Source organism: Ananas comosus, linkage group 1 (assembly GCF_001540865.1).
Source record: "Ananas comosus cultivar F153 linkage group 1, ASM154086v1, whole genome shotgun sequence".
Taxonomy (NCBI): domain Eukaryota; kingdom Viridiplantae; phylum Streptophyta; class Magnoliopsida; order Poales; family Bromeliaceae; genus Ananas; species Ananas comosus.
Window position 1 is genome coordinate 23,604,212 of NC_033621.1, and position 16,409 is coordinate 23,620,620.

The 16,409-nt window shown below is 40.7% G+C and overlaps 3 protein-coding genes across 5 annotated transcripts; all 3 read right to left on the reverse strand.

The window, feature by feature from the left end:
* LOC109709784 (thioredoxin F, chloroplastic-like) lies at positions 112–2,372 on the reverse strand. The gene is made up of 3 exons (XM_020232108.1): positions 1,956–2,372; positions 578–677; positions 112–460 (listed from the first exon to the last, which is right to left on the reverse strand). Exons 1-3 carry the CDS (start codon positions 2,294–2,296, stop codon positions 326–328), a joined length of 576 nt encoding a protein of 191 aa, XP_020087697.1. The 5' UTR covers positions 2,297–2,372; the 3' UTR covers positions 112–325.
* On the reverse strand, positions 8,527–9,758 carry LOC109710964. Its single transcript, XM_020233798.1, has 2 exons — positions 9,155–9,758; positions 8,527–9,045 (listed from the first exon to the last, which is right to left on the reverse strand). The coding sequence occupies exons 1-2, from the start codon at positions 9,623–9,625 to the stop codon at positions 8,983–8,985; spliced, it is 534 nt and encodes a 177-aa protein (XP_020089387.1). The 5' UTR covers positions 9,626–9,758; the 3' UTR covers positions 8,527–8,982.
* Positions 9,641–16,325, reverse strand: LOC109710948 (pentatricopeptide repeat-containing protein At5g66500, mitochondrial-like). Of its 3 annotated transcripts, none has more exons than XM_020233770.1 (2): positions 14,572–16,325; positions 9,641–13,335 (listed from the first exon to the last, which is right to left on the reverse strand). In XM_020233770.1, exons 1-2 carry the CDS (start codon positions 16,137–16,139, stop codon positions 13,302–13,304), a joined length of 1,602 nt encoding a protein of 533 aa, XP_020089359.1. In that variant the 5' UTR covers positions 16,140–16,325; the 3' UTR covers positions 9,641–13,301. The 3 variants fall into 3 exon arrangements, with proteins under 3 accessions (XP_020089359.1, XP_020089375.1, XP_020089366.1); XM_020233786.1 differs by lacking the exon at positions 9,641–13,335 and adding an exon at positions 13,344–14,069 and having other exon boundaries at positions 14,572–16,324; XM_020233777.1 differs by lacking the exon at positions 9,641–13,335 and adding an exon at positions 14,178–14,282 and having other exon boundaries at positions 14,572–16,324.

Sequence of the window (16,409 nt, forward strand, 5' to 3'; positions counted from 1 at the left end):
ATTAATGTCCCAGGTTCAAGCCCGTGACCCTGCCATATTGATTGGGATTTGCAAGTACTTGCATACCTAATGACCAGATTGCCACATAAAAATAGATAAGATCACATTGCATAAATCCAGAAAAGCAGAACATTCAAATGAACATGCAATGGCGTTTCCACCAATGAACATAGTAAGTACATTTCTTTTTGTATGTGGGCTACATCCACTTGTTTACAGTCATAAAACAACATGCTTCACATGATCATACCCAGCTTATATAACAAAGGGAGATTCATCTCATAGGGTATACAAAGTCATGAAGTGCCTCTTGCCAGCTAAATTGTTAGCTTGATTTTACAGTGTCAATTGCAAGAACTAAATCATCAAATTTAGCTCCATTTACTTCCTTGACGACCTTGCCACCCTTGAGAATTTTGAATGTTGGAACGACCCTTATGCCCAACTCTTTTGCAAGAGGCTGCGTGCAGATAACTCTCGAGTATCAGAGAGCAACAGCAGATGAGAAACACGAGAAATGAAAAGATCATGAAAGGGAAGAGAGAAAGAACATAAAACATAATAGTTTTTAATGGACCTTGTTTTCGTTGTTGCAGTCGAGCTTAAGGAAAACGACATCAAGGTACTTCTCAGACAATTCCTGGAACTTGGGTGCTATCACTTTGCAAGGGCCACACCTGCAAATTGTGAAATCAGAACAGTAAGGTCAACCTCTCCTCGAATAACATCAACCAAACTGAGGCCATCTCATTTAATAGCCAGTAGAAACTTGAGCTTCCGACAAATGGTTGTTCAAGTGATTGCCTAGGGAGCAATTACTGATGCTTATACTTAAATATAAACTTTGAATACCTGAGCTGCAATTCTCGATCCATACTTTAGCGTGTCAAGCGGTATTTCCTCTACAAAAACAAACATCCATCTACTCCTTACAAGAAATGTTTCATATATCATATGCTATAAAATACTTCCATAAAGCCTTCCTATTTTCACACCAAACCAAGCTAAAGACGAGCGAGTTGGACAAGCTTCGGATATGATGTCTACACAATGAGCTAATTGATTAAGCCCTTTATGAATTAAGGTTGGAGAGCATGAACATCCTGTTACTGGCAAGCTCTTTTGATGGCAATGAAATAAATTGTGGACTATGCTAAGTGAGTGATAAACTAATAAATAAGCTTCAGCATCTATACCACCACATAGGAAGGTCTATGCTCATATTTGTAAGAGTACACTAGATTTACAAGAGACATCACTCAAAGTCATTGTTTGACAACCCAAACTAACGATCCTTCCGTTGACATTAATCTGCAGTAAGTACAAAGTATCAAAAACTAACTTAAAAGCTTTTCCAATAGAATGAGAATAAATTGTATTATGAGCTGCAGCAGTATTTTCACCCAGTTTGCTCATGAGAAAAACCATCAAATACAGTTCCAAGCCATCTGCAAGAGATAAATGCTGACAAAATGCTACCAGCAATTCAAAACCTTGCTATGACTTAAGTCTGAGTGTAAAACCTCAATGGAAATATCCACCAATGATGTCAATTTACACTCTCCCGCGAGATGTACCCGGAATCTACCATCAGCAGAGTTTAACAATACGAATTAGATATTCTACTCACAAGCTAGTCATTGCAAGGATCAAATCTGACTAAGAATAAAATTTATGTCAGAAAAAAAGAAATTGCAACTTCTTCATCATAAAATGCTCTTTAAAACCCTGCGAAGGAATAAAATGATCAGTCATGAGAAATAATAGATCCCCCAGTTGTCAGGGACTACAGTGCAACGTATGTGAAAGTTCAGGGACTAAGTATTTAAGTAAAAACCCTAAGAATAAGTTGAACAGGGAAGCAAATAATCAGCGATTTCCTTTATCCCTCGTATCAAATCAACAGGAGCAACAAAACGCACGATCTCAAAACATAGTTAGGGCAAGATTCGTACCACTGCGTGTACATGTCGAGGACGACGATCTTGTCCTCCGCCGCTTCGACGATGGGCCAAAAGGTGTCCTTGCCGACCTCCGTCACCTGCCCCACCACCGCCTCCGCCGTCGCCGCCGCCGCCGCCGCCGCGGCCGCCTCCAAGCCCGCCCTCGCCGGCTCCGGCGACCTCGCCGCTGACGCCTCCTTCGAAGCCGCCACCGATCCCGACGCCCTCCTCGGCCCGGCCCAATCGAGGCGCCGTTTGGGCCCGATCGAGGTCGTCGACAACGACGACGACGACGGCAACGAAGTGGCGGAGCGGAGCGAGGGAGAAGAAGAGAGAGAGAGACCGAGCGCCATTAGAGAGAGGGATTGAGAGATTGGGGACGGGGAACTTTTTTGCTGCTTAATTTGAGCTAGAAACAGGAGAGTGGGGAAGCGGGGCTGATTCTCCACTGATATTTATAGGAGTAAAATGCACTATAGCCCCTACTCTACTCAAATATTTGAATTTGGTACCTGGTTTCATTTATTAAACTTTAGTCCAGCCACCGTTTGGTTCGGGGTTAAGTAAAAACTTGTTATTTCAGTTAAGTTCAGTGTTAATGTGGATTTAGAGTAATTTTGTATTTGGTTGAGAATTGGGTTTAGTCTAGATTTAGGTAAAATAGTATTTGGTTGGAGTAGATGGGATAAGAAGGATAGTGAGTAAAATAGTGTTTTATTTGGTTGGAGTAGTGGGGTGAGGTGGAGTTAGCTAACCCCACCCCCCAAATTGGGTGTTCGGGAATAACTTCTAAGTTAAGGGGTTATTCCACTCCTAAATATAAAAAATTCTCACTTTTTACTCTAAACCTACCCTCGTAGCCTTCTTTTTACATAATAAGCCATTATGAAGGGGTGTAGTAGAATGGTCGTTTTGTGCGCAAAAAATAGAGGGTAAATTTTAAAGGCTAAATTACAGAAAACCTCCTTGTAATAATCCGCTTTTTCACTTTTCCTCCCTGACATTTAAAAACCTACACTTTGCCCTCCTATAAAATAAAAAATGGGCACTTCACCCCCTACCGTTAGGGTTCCGTTAAAAAATATATTTTTATGCCGAAAATACCCCTCCGCCATCTTCCTGTTGCTTCGCCTCCCTCCGGCTCGCCACTTCGCCACCGCCTCGCCGCCTAGCCGCCTCGCCGTCCTCCACTGTCTCGCCCTCACCCACACCCCCTTCGCCGTCCTCCGCCGCCTCGCCTTCGCCTTCTTTGTCCTTCTTCTACTGTCGCCCACCTCGGTTTCTCCTACTGTCGTCGAAATCGAGGGCGGCGAGGGTGCAGGAGGAGAAGGGGAGCAGGTGGAGAAGGAAATGGAGAGAAATCGCGGCCGATTGAGGTGGGAATTGCGGCCGAACGAAGGGGCGGCTGAGGAAGATGGAGAAGAAGACGACAATGGTGAGGGGCAAAATGGTCATTTTACACACCGTAACCCCCCCTGTGAACATTTTTTATTTTACAGGGGGGCAAAGTGTAGATTTTTAAATGTCAAAGAAAAAAAGTGAAAAAGTGGATTATTATAGGGGGGTTTTCTGTAATTTAGCTAATTTTAAATACCATTCATGTAGTTTCGTACTTTTTTATTTTACTATTCTTTAGTTTAAAGTGTATCAAGTTAGTGTTTTGTGATTTTATTTTTAATATTTTCGTCAGTTTTTTCATTAATATTTTGTAAAATTATATATAAAAAACTTTAGATATCTTATCTAGATTTATCGAATATTCACTTTAGTACTCTTTGGTTTTAACTTTGTCACTAATTTAACGAAAAATTTGTAAAATCGATAATAAAAAAATAAAATAAAAATTATAGGACACTAAATTGATACACTTTAAATCACAGAATACTAAAGTGAGAAAGTGTGAAATCACAAGCGCGGTATTTGAAGTTTTTTCAAAAATATATTATTCTCTACGTTTAGGAGTACAATGAAAATTGAAATAATACAGGGACTATTCGTGTATCTTATCGCTGAGGCGGTGGTGCCGTGCAAGGGCATGGTAGAATGCCCGATATGCCCTTCCTAGGAACGGTGTTTGTGGTCGTGAATAGGATGTAACTTATAACGTACAAGAGTATTTTAGTCATTTCAGTTTGGGCTACTCTATGGTCGTGGAGGCTCACGACCATTGGGCCCATGCTTCGTAGGATTCATGGAGCTCATTGGTCGAGAGTTTTGGAGATATTCCGATCCCAACGGTTATATACCCTTGTTGAGACTTGAGAGACTGACACGTGGACCCCACAATTTTAGCACGGTGCTGTAATGATTGGTACACCAATTAAAATCTTTTTTACAATAGTTATACATATAAAATATATTTTAAATTAACTCTATTGTGCTGTATAAAATAGTAAAAAGTAGTATCAGATTAGTATCGTGAATAATATAGTATTTTTATATTTAAATAATATTAAAAAATTATTCTCACATATTGTGTCAGTACAAAGCCTCAGTAGTGGTATTGTATTCATCTGCGAATTAAACATAAGAGATACTTTCGAGTTTTTTCAAACAACTGTTATACTTAAGCTTTAGAGGAGTCTGACGTTGCTCGAACTCAGGACCTCCCACTCTGATACCATGTGAAACAATCGTTATACTCTAAGCCACCGTTTGGTTGGGGGTTAAGGGGTGGAATAACCCCTTAACACCCAATTAATACCCAAACACCACCCTTAAGGGGTGGGGTTAGTAAACCCCATCCTCCCTCCCACCTTTAATTCCTCACGCTTCCCAAGATTCCACTTTTCTCTTTCTCCTATGTTGCTTCTTCTTCTTACTTCCCATTCTCACCCCGAAGCTTCACGTCTTGCTCCCCAAGCTTAACCTCCGGATCCCCTTCACCTCCGCCCGAAGCTCCTTCCCCTCCACCTCCACCTCCACCTCCACCTCCGCCCAAAGCCTCTCCACGTCCGCTCAAAGCTCCTCCACCTCCACCCGAAGCTCCTGCACATCCTTCACCCGCGCCAGCCCCTCGATCTCCCCGATCACCGCCCTCCGGCTCGCATCCCGGATCTCGAGGACGCCGAAGTTGGTGGGGAACGCCGCGGCGGGGTTCCGCCGCTCGATCCATTGCCACGCCCCCGGCGGCGCCCGGAGCTCCTCCTCCAGGTAGGCGCGGTGCTCCGCCACGCGCCGGTACGTAGTCCGTGAACTGGACGACGTAGTTCCGGGACGGGGTTAGGGTTTCGTCGTCGGAAGAGGGGCGAGGAGGAGAGGGAGCGCATAAATTAAATATTTTATAATAAAATAAATAAATTTAGAATAATTAATTGCTAATATAATAAGTTTATACCAACAACTTACTTTTTTAATATATATTCTCAGTTCATAATTAATCAAGCACGCTAGGGAGATTTTAAATTAGGAGACACTAACTACACAAAACTATTTGCAATAAAAGCAAATTATTTAATTCAAATGATTAAGGTGATGGTATTTTAGTAATTTTACTTTCTTTATCAATCATTATCCTTCTTATCCTACCTACTCCAACCAAACACTATTTTTCACTATTCTAGACTAACTCCAATCCCCAACCAAACATAAAAAAATTTTAACCCTACCTTAACCCTGAACTTAACCCTATTCCTGAAATAGCTATTTTTTTCTTAACCCCGAACCAAACGGTAGCTAAAAGTTTAAGCTGCTAGAGAACGGTATTCACATATTTTTATATTTAACGGTGGCCAATGAAAACAAAGGGAGTGTGAAGGTTTTGCTTTCAGTGTAATGTTAACCTCACATATTGGCCAAGCAGGAGATTAGCTTCTCAAAGATGTTTGTTGTCTAGCAAGTCTATTAGCATGGCATATGGTTGGGTCTTCTGGGCCTCAGAAATGTCCATGCTATTAGTCTGAGCCATTGGTAGCAACTGATCTGACGGTTGTAACTTACAGCAGACAATATGGAAAAGTTTACTATCAAGTAAGAGTTTTTGGACTGAACAAATTGTTAATACTGGCGAGATAGATCGAATCATTACATATAATATCCAAGTAGGCTGCGACGCCATGAGAACGAGAGAAGCCACCTCTTGAATTTGCAGGGACGACGTCAGGATCTAAGCGGGGTTAGTTCTTGCTTGATCCTCTAATATCTTTGCTAAAGGAGTACTGCTTTATGTCACAAGATAAGTCATCATCTTATTAGATATAAATAGGCTTGTATGCATGATATATAAAGCGTTATAAGCTTAGCTTGAGTTTAGTGATGAGATGGAAATTTTTAATTCAACTATGTATCAATGGGAAGCTTCCTCCATTGAATAAGATCAACATTAATGACCATATTTAATTCCTAGATAGAGCATATTGTTCTAAGTCAAGATCATTATAATTTCACAATAGATAAAAGTCATGATGATAGATTACAATCCAAAAGAAGAAGAAAAAGAAAAAAAGATAAGGTCCTCTTGGGTATTCCTCAAATAAGAAGAGAGAGGGGCCATAAAATCTGTGGCTCCATTTCCCTTCTCTCTTACTCTGCCACAACCACCACACCTCGCTACAGTTACTGCCGTCGCCTTCTTTGCCTCCATCCCTCCAACCTTTTACTTCTGCTCTCTTCAGTGATGCTGATTCTAGGTGAGCTTAGTTAAAGGATTATTTATTTTGCATTATACTCTGCGAATGTTCGATTCATACAAGAGCTATAGTATAAACTAGGGCATCTTATCAATGTCGAAATCTCAGAGGAATAGAGAGCCTTTTGTGTTATTCGGAAAAGCGCCTTCCGCATGAGCTCTCAGAAAAGTTCTATCGTCTATCTGAGAGATTTGTTTCCGCTGTAAAAACGATCGATTGGTTAGAAGTCTGGGCTTTTCCACACACATCCTGAAAAATGGAATCTTTCCTTAGAAGAGTTTTCTTTTACATTGATGCTAACCTGCTGATTTTTTATGAAACTTATTAATCCCAACCTGTCGAGTCAGCATGCATGATGCTTAAAACTCGGCTAGAAGTGTATACATAAAGTTAAATGGTCCCTGGCCCAGTAATATAAGGACAAAGGAATCACTTAAGAGCCGACAAAAATTACCATTGCAACCCTTGTATATAAAAGACCTTCATTCTCAGTCGCTTTCTGTGGTCCATGCTCCTACAAGTTTCGACTCCGAAGGAATCTATCTAGCAAGATTACCGATTCTGGGTAAACAATCAATTAATCTATCCCATGTTGAATCAAAAGTGTCGCATTAGATCGAACAACAACATGTAAAAGGTAAAAAATATACAAAGGACGAAATACAAACGCTCAACGCATTATAGGCGCATAATCATAACGCTTCTTGCTGTTAAATGTTTCGGAGTTCTAAGTTGCCACCCTATAATGGAAAAAAAAAAAAAACAAGGACCCAAAACTTCTACTGACATCAGGTAATAGCACAGTATCAGTCCAACTAGGCCTACTACATCCAAACAGCTACAGTAGAGAGGCAATGTGCCTTTGTTTGTTATTTATGATGAGGTCCCCCAGCACATATGTTAGAGCATTCTCTATCTCTCTCTACAATTAAGAGGTTGATTTTGTCTTCTATAAGCTGTTGAATAGATGCAACTTCTTTTGGTATTATTTGATAAAACCATTTAACACAATAATTCAGTGTCTTATGCAGCCGCTAAAAGCCATATATCAACAGGAAGATGTTCAGATCCACAGGAGAGTCTAAGCACACCCTGAAGCTCAATTTTTAACAGCCAATGCTCGCTTCTATGAATAGTCAACATAAGAGTTATCAAGCTACATAGTCCAATGTAATGTTAGCTCATTTTAACCTTCGGTTTTTCGCTCGCTTCAATTAAGAGAAAAGAAAAGGCACAGAGTTTGACAGCTACTGATCGCGAATTTGTGAAGCCAATCATCAATTGGGAAATGGATGTTATTTCGCCCGGGTCCCACATTTTGCAGCTCAGATCCAGATTGTAACTCCGAGTTTCTTTAACGCTCAATCAAAACAAGCAATCAGCCCTGGGTTCATTAACTGAAGCAAATGCTAACATCCAGTGGCTTCTTGCCAATTTCCCTCAAAAGGTTTGCAGCTTTTTTCCTTCATGATTCACATTCTCTGCCAGATTTTCCTGAAAGATACCCTTGGCACGGCAAAAAGCTTATTGGGTACGAAGAACACGTACAATCTCCTCACATGCCAGTAACAAACAAAAGTAGCGCGAACAAGAGTCCATCGATTCACGGAAAAGCATAGCAGCCACTATAGTAACGGATCAGAATGATGTTCTCCGCAGATTCACAGCGAGAAGGAAGTTGTATTTGAAAGGCCCAACCAGCGGTCAAATCTCTCTCATCAATTGCTCCGCTTCTCTAAGGCAAGCGGAAGCTTCCGCGTATTCGGTTAAGGGATACGTGAACGACGAGCTTATTACCGCCCCGAAAGGGTCACTTGCACAACAAGTTTCATACTATCCCTACTAAATCAATCTGCGCATGAAAGTCTAATAAACTCGACTTAGCTACTCGATTTCCAGCGTTTAGAGTTGTAAAAATGTGAGCCGACGATGACGTTGATGCTAGAAGAGAGAAGGAGCACAGCTAATTAAATATATGGTATTGTTGCAACCAAGAACTATACACACTACACACCTCTTGATTGGACGAGAGCCTAGCGAATACACACAAGCGGATGATTTTGCGCAAACCCAAGGACTCAAAACATTGCAAACACACAATACAGCAGCAGCAACCAAAACAAAACATGCATACAGAGACATCCAAACCCCCTTTCTATAGTATATAGATATATATATATTTTTTTTGCGGCATTACTTCCTCAAAGATCAAAAGGGAATCAAACGGGGGCTTTACCTTCACGCAGCGACTCGACTCTACCCTCCTTTCGTACATCTCCTCGCGCTGATCTGATGCAGCAACCCTATCTTCTTCTCGTAGTAGCAAATTCCGCGCGGGGCGCCATGGGGATAAGACCTCTCAAATCTCAAATGCGAACGTAGGATCGATCTATCGAACAATACCCGACTCTTCACACAACCGCCCGTCGAGCTTCCGCCCGATCGAGCTCGTACCGGAGCTTCCCAATTCGGCTCTGCGCGATACAAACAAACGGAAACTGAATTATCAATCAATCAATTGAAATTGATAGAGAATGATAGAGAAGAATAGAGTCACATATGAGAAATGAAATGATTCGTTACGGTGGATTGGTCGTCGTCGTCGTCGGGAGTGCAGTCGGGAGGGGAGTCGAAGAGGGAGAGGGGGAACTGCTTGTGGACGACGCCGCCGACGTCGAAGTGGATGAGGCCGGAGCTGGGGACGTCGACGCGGATGCCGAGGACGGGGAACCACAGGAAGAGCTCCTGGGCGGAGACGCCGGAGAGGGGGGCGATCTCGCCGTAGGAGAGGGCGCCGGAGACGGTGGCGTTGTAGTGGACGCCGCTCTCGAACTTGGCCGTGCAGGGCGCCTCCAACACCGCCTCGAATTTCCCGCCGCCGCCGCCGCCGTCGTCGTCGAATCTGAACTCCGTTATCCCCTTCGGCAGCAATCCCTTCGGCAGGCCGTGTGACTGCAGCACCTCGTACGCGCTCTCCGCCGCCGCCGCCGCCGCCGACGACGGTTTTAAGGATAGAGATAGGAGGAAGAAGACGAATAAGAGGATGAATTTCATGATGGTTCTATTCTCTTTTTTTTTTTCTTTTTTTCTCTCTCAAGTTTTGGCGATAGGAGGCTGTGGTTTTGTTTTTATTTGTTGGGGAGAGGGGATTGAGAGAGAGCGGGGGTGCCAGCGAGAACACAGAAGAGGGGGGTGGGGAAGAGAGCAATAATTGAAGGGGAGGGATGGATGAGGCCGGGTTGTTCGGGTCCCACCCGCTTCTCTCTCTCTATCTCTGTGTCCAGTATCCACATCTATCTCCTCTTTCACACCTAAAGACTCTCTCTCTCTCTCTCTCTCTCTCTCTCATTCTTTTCTTTTTTTTTTAATTTTTTTGTTATTTGGTATTCCTCTTGGGAAATAGGTGCTACAGGCCTGGTTCACAATGTCAGCGGTGGACCCGCTATCTCTTGTTCGTCTGATTCTCAAGTTTGAATCCACGCAACTTATGCTAATTTTCTCAAATGTGATTGACCGTCCCTAGAGCAAGAGGCAAAAGACTTGGTGGTTGATACCCGAGGTTCCAAGTTTGAATCTTAGTTGATTCACATTTTCAGCTAAGTTTATTTCTAAATGAAATAAGCGAAACAGATAGCGTGCTATCTATCTCTCAAAAAAGAAAAACTTTTCAAATGTGATGAAATAGAAAATGATAAGTCTATATACAATGCAACATGTTGTACAAGTTCTACAATACTTTACCCATCTATAGAAAATCTTTTACAAAGAGCTAATACAATCTCTTTTTATTGATAAAAATTATCACTCTTCGCATGAAGTGGGTTATGATTTAAAATGAAATATCTGAACTTTAGTTAGGATAAAGAATCTCGCAACAAACTAAAGGTTGAAGGTGAAACCTCACCAACCTTCTTTTTTTCTATAATTTAATTCTTTTTTACTTACATTGGTATTTATAATTATTTCTTAACAAAATAATGAAAAGTTAAAATTAAGCCTTCAAATTTATTTTATGATAAAATTCAATTAGCATCCTTGTGGTGACTCTATTTATACTTTATCACCTTGTCATTCAAAAAATTATAGTTAATTAATCTATAGGTTTATTTTTATTACACCTTAAGCAATCATTTCTGAATAGAGTTAAATAGAGTAATAAAATAATATTCTTCAAAAATTATAGATCGATATAATATAATATTTTGTCATTCTCTACTTCATACTTTGTTCTCTTTTCTCTCTATCACTTAGAAAAAAATATTATTTTACTGTGTCATCCATATATGTTATGTAGTTAACTAGTCTCGTCCTAATAGTAAAATAAAAAAAATAAATATTTAAACTATTGGCAAAGCCGAGGTGTACCTATTATTTTCCTACTGTCTTATCGGTCTATGACTGACATGGTGAACTATGTCCATGCAACAGTTTCTCCGTACTCTGTTTCTCAAGGAATCGAGAGGGTTAGAGAGAGAGAAAGAGAGGAGAGAGAGAGAGAGAGAGAGAGAGAGAGAGAGAGAGTGAACGTATGTATGGAACGTGTGATTGTTCCCGAAAAACAAACCGGAGATCATAAACACGTGGGGTGTTCGTAAGAGGTACGGACGTAATCTCTATACGTATCTATGGCCACTGTTGAGGCACTGGAGTGGGGGGTCGTTATCTTTCCTATAGATTTATACTATTGCTGTAGCTACATACATACATATTAAATAAAACAATCTTGGTCTCTTGCGACCAATGCATGGTGACTAGATCTAATATAAAATATACATCTGTCATTAATAATAGCAGAGTTGTTAATATCAACTTGTATCAAAAATAGCACAAAATGTTAGAGCTTTCTCAAAAGGAAGGATCCAATGACCTTACAAAGATCAACATTAAATGCCTCTGTTTGGAGCTGCTTCATCTTGCGACAGCAAAATATTGTTTAGGGGAATATAATGTTAACTAGGTTAGTAACCCGTACGATGCGATGGATAAATAATTAAAGAAAATATAGAAAACATCGACAAAAAAAAGAGAAAACAATGATAAAAAAATGATTATGAGGAGTGAGATTTATCTTGCCGTTGAACGAAAGTAACGGCCGAAGAAAGAGAAAGAGGAAGAGAAAGTGGAAGGACTTGAGCTGGTTCGGGATGGAGCTCACACTCAACCATAAAGTAAAAGTTGCCATGTGGCAATTTTAGGAGAAATAATGTATAGGTATAGATATAGCTTAAGATATAGATATAGATGCTGCACTTTTTTACATATCTTAGACCTAAGTTGAATGGGAATCCTCAACTTGTTGGATCCTAATGTATAAAGAGTACTAGGTACACATTATATTTCTCAAGTGTGTAAGGTTTGGTATTGGCTCGAGAAATTAATCAAGAACGAATAGCTAATGCATTTCTCCTCACCACAAGCATTATGTGTTTAGTATATTCTCCATGTCTAAATGCTAAAACTATGGTACATGATCAAAATTATATGACTATAGTTATAGTTATCCCTTATAATATTTATAAAACCGAGCAACAAAAAAAATTAATCCTTACCCTTGCACAGGAAAAATTGCATCTCTGTACATACATAGCAAACCAAAGAGGCAACAATAATTCTTTCACTAACACAAGTTGCATACACAAAGGACGAGCCCTAAGCTGTTCGGACATTTCGGTGATTCCGACCTCACATAACATAATGTTACCACGAAGAAGAAAGTCTACTCTGTAACAGATGTGCCATAGAAAAATAGGAGCTCAAATGTACTTACACACTGTTTTGTCATAGATTTTTCTATAAAATTACCACATTATTTCGGGTTTGATTGTAACAATCTCTAAGGTGTGATGGAATACGCCAATTAGTACTGTTACTATCTGAATTACGAGTTCTAGCTATTGTCAATCCTGTATTACTCAGGCCCTCACATATTGACAAAGTTAGGTTCAACTAAAATTGAATAGCTTCGAAGGGTCGCTTTTCTTTCGATTTTTTATTCGATTTGTGGGCCTAATTTAATTACTTTAGCTGCATGAATTGAGGTAATTGGCATCATTATGGTCCCAACAGCGATTTGAAAAATTAAGGGCCTCATGGGTCACTAGTGTTCATTATGTTATTGTATTAATTGCTTGTTTGCTGTGTGATACAAAGCTTTTTATGAACATGGGACCTCTGAGTAGGACAGGCTTAGCATTTGAAGATCAATCAATGGTGTTTTGGTGTGATATATTGTGATCATGTACTATTGAAATTAATGAGTTAATGGTGATCGATAATGAGGTTGATCGAGACAAAAGCTAAGAAATAGAAAAGGGAATGGGGGTAGAACACATCTAAACTTGGGTAACCAAATTAATGTATTGTATATGAGCTATGAAAATCACATACAAAGGAGTATAACCTTTTAAAAATCTCTAATATAACATATCACTAGTAAATACTCGATCGGATTAAGTCCCTACACCAAAGAAAGACATCATTGAAGGAAGCCTATTGATAGTAGAGCCGTGAACAAAATCAAGATCAAGAATAAACTTCTGATTTGAACTTGACGATACAAGCTTAATTAGGTTTCTACTCAACATAATGATTTAAGCTGCGATCATCATCAACGCCACATAAAGACAACCTTTCAAGACAAGATCTGGTGTTTGGTGCAACTAAAACTCCGTGCACTCTCATCGACAGCAAAGCTATACAGACCAACACCTCAATCCATCATGTGGTGTTTTTAAGCGCGCTCATCGCGCCATGTGAACAAGTGCCTGTTGACACAAAAATGGTCCCAGAACCCACAAAAGTCCATAAGTTAGGACTCCCCATGATCCACCTACTTTTTCTTACATATTTGATTGATTTCAAATTCTTATAATATGAAGTTGCCATAAGAAAAATCTCCTTTCGTCATCAAGGATTCAAATAGATGTCTCCATGTATTTGTCATAAAGGTGTGAATTTTTTCAGTTAGCTTGATATTTGGTGTCTCCTATTCATAATTTGATATCTCAATGAAAGGATTTCCTAAATTTGTTTCTTTTCCAGTTTTAGTTAGTCTTTTAGTAGTTGGACAGTTATTTTTTGGGATTAATTCCAACCCCAAGTATACGTCTTTTATTTGCACACAATTACCGTAGTGACCCTTCTTTAAGTGGTGCCTCCATTCATGAAATGTAAGCGCTAATTCAAGGGCTTTGCAAATTTAGCAAATATGTATCTGGTCATTTGCTCTATATCGACTTAATTCTACCTCCTCTTCTTTAAAATATAAGCCAAGTTAATTCTACATTAGTCCCTCATCCTCCACAAGTTTCCCACCTTAGATGAGCCATAACAATGATTTTGTTGTAAAATCCACTAGCATGTATAAAGTTTTGGTTAAAAATATCATATTTAATCCCTAGGTGGATATAAAGTATCATTTACAGTTCCTATGGGAGTACTTAATTAATTAAATATAACTGCAGTGTCTCTAGTATTACATTCCCAAGAGCATCAAAATCTACATTATCCAGAAAAGAAAACAAGACATGCAAATGATAAGTCATCATAATTTATGAAGTTGCAGCTATAACCATATCACAAAAATGATACTATGCAAGAAAAGGTATTATTTTGAATTATTTCTTATTTGATTGAAAGGTAGCAATATAGTCTGCTATTTTTGTACAAGTAATGCTAAATTGATTTGCTATGATATCAAACACTGTTCCCGCTGAAAAAGAAAATCGAAATAAGTTTAGAGAATGTGGAAAGCTTTATAACATTTGGTTTGGAATACTCCAAATCAGTGATTTGGATGGAATTGCAAATCAGAATTTAGTAAATCCTTAATTTGAAAACACTAGTGGGTGTGATTTGAATTGATTTGCCATGATTTGAAATGATTCCAGTAAGTATAAACAAATATGATGATTTGAGGTTTGATTTGTTATGATCTGTGTTCCCTACACATAAAAGAAAATATGAAACAACTGATACATACAATTAAGGGTTTCAATTACCTTTGAAGATGCTCATAATCACAACTTTTGAAGGTGAATTTGTTGAGTGTCCTGTTGTTGGAAGAAACAAACTTGTTTTTCTCCTGATCAACTGCAATTTCTACGGCAACCTGGCTACTCGCAGATTCCTTCTTCAGACCTCTATCATGCATCATCCTTCTCAAATCATCGGCCCCGCCCCACCTTCCGACAGCAGCATAGAAGTTTGAAACTAACACATAGCTTCCAGGATTTTCTCGGTCGATCTCTAGAAGTTTCTTTGCCACCTGCTCTCCTCTCACAAAATCCATACAAACACCGCATGCGTTCAACATAGCCACGCATACAGCGTTGCTAAGTTTATCAGCAGTTTCTGCACTCAAACTATGATAAATATCCCAGGCCTCATCGATCATACCAGCCCGGCCTAACAAGTTAATCAGACAAGCATAATGCTCCGGACCCGGCTCAATTCTGTACTTGTCGCTCATCAGAAAGAAGCATTTGCGCCCCTCATCGACAAGACCTGAATGACCGCAAGCCGAAAGAGCTGCAAGAAATGTAACAGCATTCGGCAAAACATTTTGAGATCTCTCTCCTTGCCGCATCCTCTCGAATAACTCTAAAGCTTCATTTCCGCGACCGTGACTACCATAGGCATCGATAATGCTCGTCCAAGAAACCACGTTCTTCTCTCTAATCCGATTGAAAACAATGTTCGCAGCCTCTATAGCCCCGCACTTCGCATACATATCTACGAGCGCATTACACAAGATGGTGTCAGAATCAAAGCCACGACGTATTGCGGCACAGTGTGTCTGCTTCCCATAGCCCAAATTCAAGGTCTCCGAGCACGCCGAGACAGCGCAAGTGAGAGTCACCCCATTCGGCCTCGCAACCTTCCCCACCATACTGAAAGCCTCTTCGAACCGCCTGTTCTGCACAAACCCGCTAATCATGGAATTACAAACAACAACATCTTTCACACAATCCAATCTCTCAAAAACCTCGATAGCATCATGAACCACACCGCAGCTCGAGTAGAAGTCAATAAGCGCGGTGGCCATCACGACGCAATCGTAACCGCTGACGACGACCCAGGAATGAATCTGCCGTCCCCGACGGAGCGCACGGGACAGCGCGAGAGCCTTCAAGAGGGAGCAAATAGTGAACCCGGTGAAGGGAACGCCATCGGAAGCCATAGAGCGGAAAGCGGACACAGCGTCGGTGGCGCGGCCATGGCGGACGAGGCAGGAGATGAGGGAGTTCCAAGCGACGGTGTCTCTGAGCGGCATTTCGTCGAACAGGGAGAGGGCGGAGAGGAGGTGGCCGGATATGGAGTAGGAGGCGAGGAGGGCGGTGGCGGGGGCGGGGTAGTGGGCGAGGGCGGAGGATTTGAGCATGGGAGCGTGGAAGAGAGGGGAGAGGGAGGGGGAGGAGGCGAGGAGGGGGAGGAGGGAGAAAGGGTCAAGGAAGCGGCGTCGTTGGGGAGTTTCATCGAACAGGTGGTGGGTCCGCGGTGTGGAGCTGCGTCGTGAGAAGAGGAAGGTGGCGGGAGACGATCGTCTCATTAACCGAACCGAAAACATAGAGTTGATGATTAGTATTCTTTCATATCTTTCATATTAGTCCTTCGCGATTTCTGTAAATTGCACAGAAGCCCTCTGATACTTGTGAATTGTGACACCCCTCCAAAATTCTCTTCATGTGAATGTTGTTTGTCTAATTGCAATAGATATATGTTGGCCAGAAATATCCTATTTTAAGGTAGCAAGTTTTAAATTTTACTACTGTTTTCGTTTCAACTAATGATAGTATTCTTTTATTTTTCTTTTCTGTTTTTTAACTAAGAAGAAGCA